The sequence below is a fragment of the Amblyraja radiata genome, chromosome 13, assembly GCF_010909765.2.
Source record: "Amblyraja radiata isolate CabotCenter1 chromosome 13, sAmbRad1.1.pri, whole genome shotgun sequence".
Classification (NCBI taxonomy): domain Eukaryota; kingdom Metazoa; phylum Chordata; class Chondrichthyes; order Rajiformes; family Rajidae; genus Amblyraja; species Amblyraja radiata.
This window is the reverse complement of record NC_045968.1, coordinates 30,853,293-30,868,573: the sequence shown is the minus strand read 5'-3', so window position 1 is coordinate 30,868,573 and position 15,281 is coordinate 30,853,293. Positions and strand designations below refer to the sequence as shown.

General features: G+C 44.9%; 1 protein-coding gene across 2 annotated transcripts; it reads right to left on the bottom strand.

The window, feature by feature from the left end:
* Nucleotides 1–5,819: 5,819 nt before the first annotated feature.
* fbxo45 (F-box protein 45) lies at nucleotides 5,820–13,120 on the bottom strand. Of its 2 annotated transcripts, XM_033031644.1 has the most exons (3): nucleotides 12,517–13,120; nucleotides 11,030–11,096; nucleotides 9,145–9,265 (listed from the first exon to the last, which is right to left on the bottom strand). In XM_033031644.1, exons 1-2 carry the CDS (start codon nucleotides 13,090–13,092, stop codon nucleotides 11,037–11,039), a joined length of 636 nt encoding a protein of 211 aa, XP_032887535.1. In that variant the 5' UTR covers nucleotides 13,093–13,120; the 3' UTR covers nucleotides 9,145–9,265; nucleotides 11,030–11,036. The 2 variants fall into 2 exon arrangements, with proteins under 2 accessions (XP_032887534.1, XP_032887535.1); XM_033031643.1 differs by lacking the exon at nucleotides 11,030–11,096 and having other exon boundaries at nucleotides 5,820–9,265.
* Between the last annotated feature and the right edge of the window lie 2,161 nt (nucleotides 13,121–15,281).

Genomic DNA, 15,281 nt, shown 5'->3' with positions numbered 1-15,281 from the left:
GTGCACTGAGGTAGATCTACAACACTTACTGCCCTAAGGGAATCCACCTGAAGTTTAGCATTTGAACTAGCTATTCGCAGCTTGGAGATCAATATATTCATTGTTTTTCAGGAAGAAGCTGCTCCTGAATCTGGACATTTCAGTTTTCAAACTCCGATAACTTCTTCCCAATGGCAGGAGTGAAACGCGAGCGTGGCCAGGGTGGTGTGAACTCCTTGATGCTCGCTGCATTGTTGAGACAGCACCTCCTCTTAATTCCTTCAATAGTGGGAGGGGGTCAGTATCACTGATGGACCGCGGTGCCAGTGTTCACCACTTTCTGCAATCTCGTTTGATCCCGGGTGTTCAAGTTGCTCAACCAGGCCATGATGCAACCACACAATATGCTGTCTACCACACACCTGTAGAGGTTCCCTAGTATTAATAATAATAATAATATCTTTTATTGCCATTGCACGTCAGTGCAACGAGATTTAGTGTGCAGCTCCACTGATGTACAAGAAAGGTAAATAAATACAATACATAAATAAGCAAGCTGAATTGATTGACGTGACCATCTGAGGGAGACTGTCCAAAGGGTGTGGGTGGGGGGGGGCACTCATTTGGGCCGGTTCAGAGCCGCTATAGCTCTTGGGATAAAACTGTTCCTGAGTCTGGAGGTTCGGGCGTAGAAGGCCTTGTAACGTCTGCCGGAGGGAAGTAGTTGAAACAGACCGTGACGGGGGTGTGATGAGTCCTTATGGATGCTGAGGGCCTTCCTGAGGCACCGCGTGTGGTAGATGCCCTCCAAGGCTGGTAGCTCTATCCCGATGATCCGCTGCGCTCTGTTGACGACGCGCTGAAGAGCTCTCCTCTCTGCCTCCGTGCAGCTGAGATACCACAGAGATGCCATATGTTAGTATGCTCTCTATGGTGCAGCGGTAGAACGTTGTCAGCAGCTGTTGGAGCAGACCAGTCTTTTTTAATGTCCTCAGGAAGAACAGTCGTTGCTGTGCCTTCTTGACCAGCGCAGCGGTGTTTGTGGACCATGTGAGGTCTTCTGAAATGTGAGTGCCCAGAAACTTAAAGCTGGACACTCTCTCCACACTTTCCCCGTAAATGGAGATTGGGGCGTGTTCTCCAGTATGGGACCTCCTGAAGTCAATAATCAGCTCCTTGGTCTTGGAGGTGTTTAGTGCCAAGTTGTTATTGGCGCACCAGTCCGCCAGGTTCTGCACCTCCGCTCTGTAGTTTGTTTCATCACCGTTGGTGATCAGCCCAATCACTGTTGTGTCGTCTGCAAACTTCACGATGGTGTTGGTGTCGAATGCAGGGACACAGTCGTGAGTGAAGAGGGAGTAGAGCATGGGGCTTAGTACACACCCCTGTGGTGTGCCAGTGCTCAGGGTGATAGTGGGGGACAGGTGCGGGCCCAGTCTCACTGCCTGCGGTCGCTCCGTGAGAAAGTTCAGGATTCATCAACATACCAAATCTACTCCATCTTCTAAAGAAGTAGAGTCGTTGATGAGCTTTCTTTATGATGATTGTATCAATGTACTGGTTCCAAGAAAGATCTTTAGTGATATGCATGTCCGGGAACTTGAAGTTGTTGAATCTTCACCGACACGTTGGAGACACGTTTGAGGATCCTCAGCCTTTTAAAGTTAATCAGTTCCTTATCTTTTACTGATGTTGAGAGCAATGTTATTGTACCATTCAATCAGATAATTGATCTCCCTCCTATACTCTGACATCATTACTCGTAATTCATCCAAGGGTGGTGTTGTCAGTGATAGTTGGAAGTGTCTGGCCACACAGTCATGAGTATAGAGTGAGTAGAGCAGGGGGTTGAGCACGCAGTCTGGAGGTGCCCCTGTGCTGATGGTCATCGAGCAGGAAGTGTTGCTGCCAATTCATGCTAATAGTGGTCTGTTGATGAGGTCAAGGACGCATTTGCAGTGGGATATCCAGTTCCCCAAGCTCGATGAGTAGGAATGAACTGCAGATGCTGGTTTACAACGAAGATAGATAAAATGCTGCAGTAACTCAGCAGGACTGGCGGCATCTCTGGTGAGAAGAAATGGGTGACGTTTCAGGTTGAGACTCTCCTTCAGTCAAGGGAGGACTGAGACAAGGGAGAGGGAGTCTAGGGATATGGAAGGGCATGGTGTGAAAACAGATCAAAGCAGATGGTGATGATGAATTGTCCATTGTTAGCTGAGTGAAAGGTGACAATGAGTCATCCAATCAGTAATATTTAATCAGGAGGACAGTAATAACTAGTCAGAGAAGTAGGATGGGGGTGAGACGGAAAGGGAGGGATAGCAAGGGTTACTTGAAGTTAGAGAAACCAATATAACCAGTTTGGTGGGGATGATGGTGTTGAGCGCCGAGCTGCAGTGTTTGAACAACAGCCTTATGTATGCGTTTGTAGTCCAAGTGGTCCAGTGCCGGGTAGAGAACCAGCGAGATCACATCTCCCATTTATCTATTGTGATAAGCAGGTTCTTGGTGAGATAGGAGTTGATATGTGCCATAATAACCAACCTCTCAAAGTAATAATAATAATAATAATAATAATAATAAATACTTTATTGATCCCCTCAGGGAAATTCAGATGTCCAGAAGCCCTCAACCAACAAACCCACAGATTCAAAACGAACGCAGACAGAAAATACATAGAATACAATGTGGACACTACCTGAGAGCAATAAATACTTAAAAGACCAATAATTAACAGTTAAAAATTAAAAATTGCAAAATGCATCCCCCTACAGCCTAGAGGTCCGAATTATAAAATCTAATGGCTGCAGGGGTGAAGGATCTCCTGAACCGCTCCGTCCTACAGGGCAGGGAGAGGAGTCGATTGTTGTTCCGAGTGCTCTTTTGACTCTCCAGAATTACATGGAGGGGATGCCCGGGGTTTTTCAGGATGACCTGCACCTTGTGCCTCATACACCTCTCAAGCACATCCATCCCAGAGTCTACTCTCCTCTCCAGCACTGAGCTAGCTCGTTTAACCAGTTTGACCAGCTTCTTGTTGTTTTTTGCACTAATGCTGTTGCCCCAGCAGACAACAGCGTAGAAAATAACACTTGCAACCACCGTGTTGTAAAACATGTGCAGCATATTATTACACACATTGAAGGATTTGAGCCTTCTGAGGAAAAAGAGTCTGCTCTGGCCTTTTTTGTAGAGGGAGTCAGAGTTGACAGACCAGTCCAGTTTGTTATCAAGGTGCACTCCAAGGTATTTATATGTCTGCACCACCTCAATGTCAGCCCCTGCAGCGTTGACCGGCTGAAGGGGGAGATTGGACCTGCCAAAATTAACCACCATCTCTTTAGTCTTAGTTGTGTTCAGGATGAGACAGTTCTCTTCACTCCAGGCACAAAAGGCACTGGTCAAGTTCCTGTATTCCTCCTCCAAGTATGTCACCATAGATAGGATGAAGCACCGGCAACAGCGTGACAGCTGCACTCGAAGGACTCATACCGGACAAAGTTATGGGTTATCACGGGGGACCAGCTGAAAGCAAGGGCGATCCCTGGCACAAACACGTCTCGATGAGCTCAATGCCTTCAACATGCATTTTAAACAAGAAAACAGTTCAATTTCGACTTTCTTCCCCATCCCCCAACTGACTCGGTCTCATAAATCTGAGGCAAAAGGCAGATCTGCTTTCTCAAAGGTAAACTCTCAGAAATACAATGCCAACTCAACCTTTGAGGTCTCTGATGCTACCACTTGTCGGCTGGATCAACAACATGAGAAAATGTATAGGAAAGAAATAGAGAATCTATTGTCGTGATGTTATAACATTAACCTTGCCCTTGATGTCAGGAAGATGGAGTTGGTTATTGATCCAAGGAAATGGGGAAGGGGTGAACACGACCCTATTCTCATTAATGGAGCTATTAATGGAAGGTAGACAGCTTCAATTTCCTCAGCATCCGTATCACCAGCAACCCGACCTGGCCCCTTCACACTGATATGGTGATCGCGAAAGTATATCAGAGTATTTACTTTCTTAGGCATCCGAATAGATTTGACATTCCCACGAGGATTCTCGTGAACTTCTACGGGTGCACAATATAAAGTATCCTCTCAGAATGCATCTCAGCCTGATATGGCAACTGCTTTGCCCTGACTGTTTGAACAGTATGTTAAATTGGCCTCATAATTGCCCCTAGTGTGTAGGGAGTGAGAGTGTGGTCCACACAACTCCTCAAGTCTTAAGTTAGTTATGAACAAGGATGAGTCTGGACTTTGCGCGGGGGTGGGGAAAGAAGGTTTACAAAATTGGAGGGGGGCAAATTACACCATAATTAGGCTGGGTACTAACTCAAACAGATTGAGATCAGTTACTAACAGTTAAGTCCACATCAATACATGGGAAGTCTGAAGGGTCTCGACCCAAAACATCACCCATTCCTTCTCTCCATAGATGCTGCCAGTTCCACTGAGTTACTCCAGCCTTTTGTGTCTACCTTCAATATATGGTAGTTGATTAAAGTCCAACGGATCAAACTTCAGGACCGGCACATTCCCGTGAGGAGCGGGGACAAGGATGGCAAAGTAAAAGAAAGCTTGTGGGAGAGATGTTATAAATTTGTTCATAAAGCAAAGGTAACTGTGTATGCAAGGTTTAGGAAGATGAAATCTAACTGGGCCCTTGATTAATATAAAGAAAGTAGGAAAAATGCAAGCCAGGAATAGGTCGGCCAAGCAGGGCCACGAAAAGTCCTTGGCAAGAAAGATCAAAGAAAATCCCAAAGCATTAAATACAAATCAGCCTACTGAACAGTCTTCTCATAAGCTATGGTATAGGCCCGACCTTTCAAAATATCTCATAGCAAACCTTGCACTTTTTAAAAATCTGCACTCTCTGCAATTGTAATGTTATAACACTTTAACACAATGTTCCAAACTCTTATATTGTTCTCTGTGTACTACTGTTGTACCAGTGTATGGCTTGGTTGTACTTGTGTTGTATTTCACTTTGTAGCATGCAAGCAAAGCTTTTCACTATCTTGTACGTGACAAAAATAAACCAGTACCATTAGCTTTTGGTGATATACATTTTGGATCCTAAATGTTCTCTATATTGCTCTGGTGCAGAGGTTAATATAATTTATTAAATGCCACAGGTATCAGGAATCCAGAGTAGACTCTTAAAAATAGCAGAGTCAGGGGATATGGGGAGAAGGCAGAAACGGGGTACTGATTGGGGATGATCAGCCATGATCACATTGAATGGCAGTGCTGGCTCGAAGGGCCGAACGGCCTACTCCTGCACCTATTGTCTATTGTCTACAGGCGACATCATACTTACCACTAATTTAATCTGCATATGGTTTGGTCCATGTCCCTACATATTTATCTACTTTCATCTGTGCCTCTGTGGATCATGACTCTTTCTTCTTCCAGGTTACCCTAGTACAGAAATCTGGTAAACAAATGCCACACCCTGTCACAAAAAATGATCTACTGCCTCCTACTTTTCAGCCTGATACCAACACAAGCCACAAAACTCACTCCAGTTTATACAGTATTTGCTAATAATATCTTGTACTGAACCTTTGAGTTTCCAGCAAGACATTCATTTCAAACGTACAGCTCTCTCATTCTCCTGTGTCCCCATTTGTGATCAGAAACAATAGTTCAGATATCTATGGCTATGCCTCAGTTTATATTAGTAATAGCGGAACTGGAGAAAAATAAAATACAGAAAGTCAGTTTGCTTATGAAGAGCTTAGTGTACATTTACCTTAGTGTAAATGTGGATAAATGTGCATGCAATCCCATCACTGGGACAAAATAATTACTGACACTTACCATATTGAAAACTACTTGTACAGATTTATTTACAGATAAAATTAAGTACAAATGCATTCAGTTAAAATGCAGCCCCAAACAAAGCACGGCAACTCTAGATTAGCTGCTTAACAGCACCTCAAGGCAAATCTCCAATGATATAATTTGAAGAGTGTGTAACATCCCATTCATTTGCCGATGCAAGGGGGAGACCTAATTGAAGACCACACAAGTCTTTGAATTATAAGGGCATAGTTTGGTTAAATACAGAAACACAACTGTACCAAGCATCTGCTCTGAATTAGCCAAAGCAAAAAAAATGGTTTTACCATTGATGTCAGCATAATTGCAAAATAGAGTTTCTACTTGTATTTACCCAAAGTTCCCTTCATATAATTCCTTTAAGTAAACAAATCAAAGTGCTAACAGTTTCAACACTTAAGTAGTGGAGGATGGAACGGAAGATTCAGGTATGGACTCCGTGGTGTTTGACAATAAAGTAATTAAATAATGTACACTTACGGTTCAAACTGCAGATTCTCCTTCTTGTGCCTTCAGACCCACAGGGGAAGGTTCGGTGCAGATGCCATTTGATAAAAATCAGCTACTCTGCATTAATGGTAGGTCACATGCTTTTCTTTTCCTCAATTCCTTCGCATGGTAAAAGTTAATTTCCATTCATAACCACACGTAATTTAAAACGTTTCACAGAAATTAAATTGTACAACGAAAAGGTTGCAAAGTATCAAGTTTAACTCCACGTTAAACTGTTGTGTAAATTATTCATACAAACACACACAATTGACAAAATAACTGAAGTAAAATGCAAAATGCTATAGCAGCAATACAGTATCATGGTTTGCCTTGTACCAGACAGACATGTGCAGTAAACCCATCCCTTCACATTCAACAAGTGTTTTTCTTAAATAAATACCCACCCATTGTTGCTTGGAAATTCAGATTAAAATGCAGGCCTGCTTATTTAATCAAACCTAGGCCAAACTTACTATGTTTGTTCTCATCTCCTGAGAAATTCATTAATAAAGACTTGAGCAAAAGAGTCCATGGACTCCACTGGCACAGATGCTTGCATGCCCCACACCCCATTTCAAGAGTGCCTTTGTAGTTCAGCAATTAATGGGAAACATAACAAGTGTTCATGCATTTTGCATTAAGCCAGGACAGTTCTTACTTACTGCCTCTGGGAAATTGCAGAAGCGCTTTTGCAGGGGAAGTTCACTTGCGCATTTCCCTGAATAGACAAACAAATGACAGGGTCATTGAAAACAAAACTTCAGTGTATTTAAATTCCACCCCTTTTCATTAGTGACCAAGTTCGAGCTGTGTGGTGCTGAAACATGATTTTGGTTACACGAATAGTCATGTAGCTTGTGCTTACAACATCAGGAACTAGCTAGATGTTATGGGCATTGAAGTTGCAATGACCCCAAATTTCACTGTACCAATTGGTGCATGTGACAATAAATGTCTCTCGAATCTCTTGAATACCCATTTGAAGTGGCATGTATCACTGGGCTCGAGAAATAATCTATTACAAAAGTGAAATGTTGACAGATCACCAAACGTGTACAAATACCCTTGAGGAATAAATCTCAGCTTAAAAACAAATGGTGGAATCGTTTAGTAAGATTATTGCGACACGTAAAATCAATCCCCTTGCATGCCATTTCAATTAAGGCAGAACCACGGTTGCTCCAGACTGGAGGGATATGTACTTCAGGCCTAACTTTATAAAGTTAACTTGAAATGGCAGCAAACGGAAAATAAATAATTGGTGGATTGAATTTAGATTGGAGATGGGTAAGGTGTTCCCTTTATGTAACAGTTTTAAACCTAGTTAACCAAAAGTGCTCTTGGACAAGGGGACCGGGAGCATGATCAGTTGAAGTGTCTAATTTTTATTTTGTAAACATTGATTTTTGAATCTCACCTATTGCTCCAACAATACAGTCACTATTCAGCTTAAGACAGTGATCTGGATAATGCTGCCTGTACTACTTCACCCCACAATCTACCTACCGTATTTCCCAGCAATGAAAACGCAATTTTTCATCCTAAAATAAGGCCCGAAAATGTATCTGCGTCTTGGAGGCCGAAGTTTAGATTGTTAGCCAAGAAAGATAGACTTGGGCCAAATCGCTTTTAAAACATGGGGAGGGGGGCACAATGAGGCCTAACATCTAGGACAAGGGTGGGCAACCTACAGTCCACGGGCCGGATCCGGAATCCGTAACCCGAAATCATCCGGCCCTCAGGCGTTTTTTTTTCTTTCCCAATTAATTTCGCGACCTGGGAACTGCAGCCAGTCCCGGGGCACGCAGGCGACCTGGGCGCCACAGCCAGACCTGCCAGCCGACTTGGGCATTACAGCCAGACCTGGGGCGCTACAGCCAGTCTCGTGGCATGCAGGCAACCTGGGAACAGCAGCCAGACCTGGGGCAAGCGAGCCGACCTGGCTGTAACCTAGTGTAGAGTCCCATACACTAGCACCATCCGACACACTAGGGATAATTTACAATTATATTTTGGGATAAGCTACTGGGCGGAAGGCTGGCTGCTCTGTCACGGGCTCTCTCTCTCCCCCCGTTATGTGATCTCCCCGAGCCAGGAGGTCCCCGACCCTCAGACCTAAACTGCACAGCGCATTATGGGATAGGTGAAGATGGAGGCTCCCTGGTCCTCATTGCCTCCTTGAAGGAGTTTCACATCTTCCTTTCTACTGACTAAGCCAAACCCTTGATCCTGTTCCCATCAGCCTTTTTTCAAAATATAGCAACTCAAAATGGGGGTGCGTCTTCGACGCAGGTGCGTCTGCATTCCCGGGAAATACGGTACATAATCATGCCCAATATCATTCCACCTCAGTCCAATATCAGATCATGTTGTAGCAGTAATTAACTTTGAATCCTGAGCTTTGCATCATTTCATTACAGGCAACTCAACACAGCAGGTTTCAGGTTTAAAATTTAACTATCAGAATGGCGGAAATATGGCCAAATGCTCCTAATTTCCCCACCCATCCTGACAGTAAAGTGTACACAGCATATAACGGTAAAATACAGACAGTGACTTCACTATACAGATTATTAAGACATATATACAATGATGAACCAGCCACATGGCGTCTCCTGGTCAGCAGTTCTCTTCATTCCCTTGGACGGCTGCACATTGCTCCTTTGACTGCCAGAAACGGGAAATGCTGTACATGGCCATTTATGCAGCTTCCTTTGGTTTCCAAAATACAAACTCCTGTGTGTTCCCATCAACCGTCAAGTGGTTTGCCCAGATATACCATAGTCACTTCAGTATTTCCATAAACCGCAGACACTGCTGGATAAAGACACCCTTTGGGCAAGCCTCGGAAAGCTACGCCGAGGAACTCATAGCCTCGTTCAAATGCTAAAGTCTTGTCTTCCATGTCAAGAATGACACGTATTCTTTCCCCAATCTGTAAAAGGAAAACAGCAAAAGTTTTAACAGCAGAGAACTTTGGATTCAATATATTTAAAATTCATTTCTAAATAGAGAACTTGCCCAAGAGTGTCCACATACAGCCATGAAAAGTCATTTGAGATTCGCATATACATTACACTACAGATTCGTGATCCTGTAAGGCTGAACTCCTTTGTGCGCTAATCTAACTCACTTTGATAGTAAGATCCACTCTCTAGGAAAGAAATCCCTTTAACATTACCAGCTGCAATTATTTGTGGCCTTGTAGAACTGATCCCTCCACAGCACATTGCTCTTTGCATAGGAGCCACTCAGTGCATCCATTAGCATATCATGGAGAAAAGAACAGCTTTATCAGGTTTTTCTTCTGGTTATAATTTCATAATTCTATCATAATCTTGGTGAATCCCTTCTGCAGCTAATCCCGCACTTCTAAATCATTCTATTATTACTGAAATCAGCCGCCAGTGTTCTTCTTAAAGATAAATTCAGCATGGTCAATGAATTGATAGAAATCTAGTCATCTTATTTAACATCCAGCTGTATTATTGGATCCTGTACCCTGCAAAGTAGACTTTACTTGGAATTTAAATGCTCAACATTTATTTTAAATGAACAGCTGTTAAAGCAGAGAAGTTTACAGTAAAATAAAAAACTGCTGCACTAGTTTAGTTATTATTGTCATGTGTACAGAGGTACAGTGAAAACCTCTTGTTTGCGTGCTATCCAGTCAGAGTATACATGATTACAATCAAGCACACATCCATAATGTATACAAAAGATAGTGTACAATATTTAGTGCAAGATAATGTGCAAGATTACAAATAGTTCAAAGGTCTCCAATGAGATAGATGGAAGATCCCTGTAGGGACACCCGTTACATCTCCTGTGGTTGCAGAGGAAAGTACCTGAGAATGGAAAGGGATGAGTTGCAGAAAGAATGGTCACTGTGGAAAGGGTGGGAGGACATAATTGGTAGTTGGATCATGTTGTAGGTGGTGGAAACATCAAAGAATGATATATTGGATGTGGACAATGGTGGGGCGAAAGGAGAGGACTAGGGGAAATATCCTTGCTACATCTGGAGAGAGGGAGAACCAGAACAGATATTCAGAACACAGGGGAGACATGGGTATGGCCTTCATCCACAATAGCAAAGGGAAACCACGTTTAATAAAGATAGAGGACCTCAGATATCCTAGAGTGGAAAGCCTCATCATGGGTGCAGATGCAGAGAAAATGGAGACATTGAGAGTAAATCCTTGCAAGAAGCAGGGTGGGAGAATCTGTAGTCAGGGTAATGGTGGAAGCAAGTTGGTTTATAGTAGATGTCAATCCAAGTTTTTCCCATGTGATGGAGTCAGGGATATCGAGAAAGGGAAGAGTGTTATCAGAAATAGTCCAAGTAACTATGAGGGACAGGTAGGGGTTAGTAAAGTTGACAAAGTAATAAGTGAGGCAGGTTTTGATTGGCAGGCGAGTGGAGAAGTGACAAACATTAGAGGTGAAAAGGAGACAAAGGATGATAGATAAGTGGAGAAGACCAGTGAAATATTGGAAGGGGACGTGGAGGAGGGGAATGAAGAATAAAAAGGAAATTAGGAACTCTGGGAAGAGAGATGGGTGCATGAAGGAGGGGAAAGGAGCAGTTTGACAGAGCGAGTGCAAGAAATTGATGCACACCGAATTTACGGGGACACAGGGAGAGAAGGGAGTCTTGGGGCATATTACATGAAATTGGAAAATCGAATGTTCATACCTTTGGTTTATAAGCTACCCAAGGAGAATACAAGGTGCAGTTCCTCTAGTTTTCGCGTAGCCTTACTCTGACAATGGAGGAGGCAAGGATCAAAAAGTCAGGTTGGGGACAGTTAAAACAGTCAACAACCAGAAGATCCAGAAGGCCCTAATGAACCAGGCTCATGTGTTCAGTGAAATGGTTGCCTAGTCTCGCCGATGTAAAGGTCACATCACAAGTGTTGACTTAAAGATCTCCGAGCAACATTGTTTATATTAAAAAATGCTGGGACAACAAATACCACAATTCATTAGAAAAGTGACAGGTTTGCAGAAACACCATCAAACTGGAGCCGGGAGATGCTGAACTGCAGGTAATAAACTATAATTTCACACTTTGTTCTTGGGATAGGTACAGAAATACAAATCAATTTTCCATGACTGTTGGTGCTCGACATCTCTATTGTGAGGACTGGCCATGTGCTTTCTGTTCATTGATAAAATGGTTCATATTTGTGAAGATGTTTTGGTTTATTCTACGGCAGTAACATATCAATTCTATTAATTCCACACATTAATAACAGGAACATGCATTTATTTAACTGGAAAAATGAGCTCCAGGGCAGTATCCGACGGGACCACTCAATCAGACTTGGGTTTTAAAGACAAAAAGATTGAATTTGAAAATAACTCAAGTAGCCCTCCATAAATATGTCCACGTCACATTAGCTGAGAATTTGTAAGACTATGGGGAAAACAACGAGTCTCTCAAAGGATATCCTCTTTAAATAGCCAGCACCAGAATGATAGGCTTTATAGTATCCTTTGTGTTATATCATATTAAATCAGCATCGGGCAGACAAAAATAGAAAAAAAACGCAGAAAGAGATAATAAGCACGTCCAGCCAATGGCTGAAGCAGAAAATCATGACTGGGAAAGGGGGAGAAGAGAATTCTGTAGCCAGTAACCAGGCTACAGAATTCAAAACATAGAACACCAACAAACAGCAGCAGTGAAAACTGAGAAATGTTAATCAAGCATTAATGGTAAAATATTCCAAACATTATTTTCATAACATGAAAAGAGCAAAGTACCAAACGACAGGGAGAAATGTACGCTTATTTATTATTCATGACTCGTTTAAAAGCCATTTTAACATCAAAGACATTGTTTAATGAGATCAAGCAAGTCGCTTCACCCATCACCGATCAGTTACAATTTGGATCTCAATTATTAGAGGAAAACAAAAAGGAAGAAACGATTTGTTATTGTGCAATTTGCTATTGCTTCTTGTGTCGCTAGAGAGGCAAAATCTGGCGTGTTGACGAGTTAAGGACCCCCTACAAGCTGCAGAGATTCAGATAAATTTTGATTTCACCCAACTGGAATGGTTCAATTTCCCATCTCTCGAACATAAATTCTGCTTTTATTGAGACGACATGCATTTCTCCCCTAGCCCCTTCCAACGTCCAGTACTACACCCCAGTCCTTCTCACTGCCCAATGTACCTGGTACTTGGGCGCGTTGTTGCACTGCGGGAAGCTGCCGGCCGAATCGCCGCCGTGTAAGAGGTTGTTATCCACCAGGTTCCAGCCCCAGCTCTGGTCGTCGCCACCTAGAAGGGCCACGTAGCCCTGACACTGGAGCGGGGCGCGCTTGGTTGCCACGCCGATGACAGCCACTGTGCCGAGGGGGCCCTCCCACCAGATCTCCCAGACGTGGCGGCCCTCGCTGAAGCCAATGTGGGCCCGGGCGCCGTCCGTACTCTGTGCGATGGGGTTGCGGTGCAGCGTGAAGCCGTTGCGCTTGATGTAGACGTTGCGGGAGCAGTCGGCGGCGCTCCAGGCATAGCGCAGGGCCCGGGCCTTGGCCTTGTAACTGCTCACGTTGCATAGGATGTCGGAGCCGAGCGCCTCCTCGCTCAGCATTCGGCAGCATACACTCCGCCACACTTCGCTGTTCTCGTCCGCCTCCAGGCAGCGGTGCCAGTGGCGGCACACCAAGCCGCAGCTCAGCAGGTCGGGTAGTTCCAGGTAGGAGAGCAGCAGCTCCAACACCCGGGCCGGCAGCTTACCCGCCGCCATCTTGACTTGGCGCCGCCCGGCGTCACGACGCACGTGGCCCGGCGTCTGACGTCACGACACCCGGCCGATGGCAACAAAGATCTTTGGATGGCACTTTCTTGGGGAGGGTGGACCCCGGGCACTGGACGTGTGACCCGGCGTCTGACGTCACGACACCCGGTGGATGGCACTGTCTTGGGGAGGGTGGACCCCGGGCACTGGACCGTGTGGCCCGGCGTCTGACGTCACGACACCCGGTGGATGGCACTGTCTTGGGGAGGGTGGACCCCGGGCACTGGACGTGTGACCCGGCGGACGGCACTGTCTTGGGGAGGGTGGACCCCGGGCACTGGACCGTGTGGCCCGGCGTCTGACGTCACGACACCCGGTGGATGGCACTGTCTTGGGGAGGTTGGACCCCGGGCACTGGACGTGTGACCCGGCGTCTGACGTCACCCGGCGGATGGCACTATCTTGGGGAGGGTGGACCCCGGGCACTGGACGTGTGACCCGGCGTCTGACGTCACGACACCCGGCGGATGGCACAGTGTAGCATGGAGATACCCATGGGTGCAGATCCATAAGAGTCTGAACAAGGGTCGCGACCCAAAACATCACCCATCAATGTTCTCCAGCGATGCTGCCTGACCCGCTGAGTTACTATAGCCCTGTGTGCCTTTGTTGTAAACCCGTGTCTGCAGTTCCTTGTTTCTGCAGATATAGTTCCCTGAATGAGGCGTTTGGTACAGTTTCCTTTATCGGTCGGGGTATTGAGTACAAGAGTTGGGACATCATGTTACAGCTGTGCAAGATATCGGTAAAGCTACATTTGGCATTCTGTGTGCAGTTCTGGTCATCCTGCTGTAGGAAGGATGTCATTAAACTGGAAACATTTTTTTTTAAATCAAAATAAATGTTGTTCAGGGTGAAAGGTATGTACAAAACAAGAGATGTGCAAAATCCCCCTGACATTCTCTGCAGTTATACATACATTTGCTAGCATTCTATTTGGCAGTGTTCCCAAAGAGCATAATTATATCCAGCATCCTTGCAACTCATGTGGCCCCCTGGCCTGATATCCCTTCCCTCGTTTGAGGCATATCTCCACCCCACCCTGTCCTCCAATGCCCAGCAGTGGAAGGACTGGAGACTGTGCTACTCCACCACTGAGTCTTGGCATTCACTGCACCTAGCTTCAGTGCGTCCCTCAGCACATACTCCTGCAGTCTGGAGCAGGCCAATCAGCAACATTACCTGACCGACATCTCGCTCTGCTGGGAGGTCAAAAAGGTTTGGGCTGACCAAAGAGCACCTTTCACCGAGTTGATGATCTTCCAGCAGCACTTGACATCCGTCGCTGAATGTGTCCCTGAGAACAGTCCATGAATCAGAGTCCTGTTACGGAACTGTTCAGGATAAACCGCGACAGGGACCCTTGCAACCTTCTCTAGACTCTCTGCAAAACCACACTCTGCAAAGAAGTGGGCAATGTCTCCTCTCCATAGCAGCCGTCCTGAGGGCAGCTTCCGCCCCTCTCATCACCAGCCAAGAAAGGTCTTGGTGCTTGTTGGTGAGTTCTGGAGCTGAGGCATTTTGCCGGATATTTACCAACAGGCATATCTTCCTCTCATTTTTCTCCATTTTGTTCTCTTCATGATTCCATGGTATGCTCTTCCATATCCAATTACTTTCCTTCTGATATCACTTTCCCATGCACTTTGTCCTTTTATCTCTTCATTTCCCACTATCCGGAGACCCAAACAGTCCTTCCAAGTGAAGTATCAATTCACTTGTATATTTCCCAATTCAGTGCTCACAATGTGATCTCTTCTACTTTGGAGAAATAAAACGCAGACTGGGGGGCCGCTTTGGAGAGCACCTGTGTTCAGTCCACAGGTTGATCCTGAGCTTCCAATTACCAGTTACTTTTATCCTCCAACCACTCCCACACAGAACTCTATCTTTAGCTACTAACAGTGGTCCAACGTTCCCTAAAGTAAGTTGAGTACCTTATGTACAAGAGGATTCAACTCAACTCCTGTACAGTCTACACCCCTCAGTCTTTAAGAAGCAATGAAGCAATAGAGGCAATAGCAAATGGGAAACACCAATAATTTAGTTTAGAGATACATCATAGGAATAGGCCCTTTGTGCCACCGACTCAGCGCCAACCAGCAATCACCCATACACTAGTTCTTTTCTACACACTA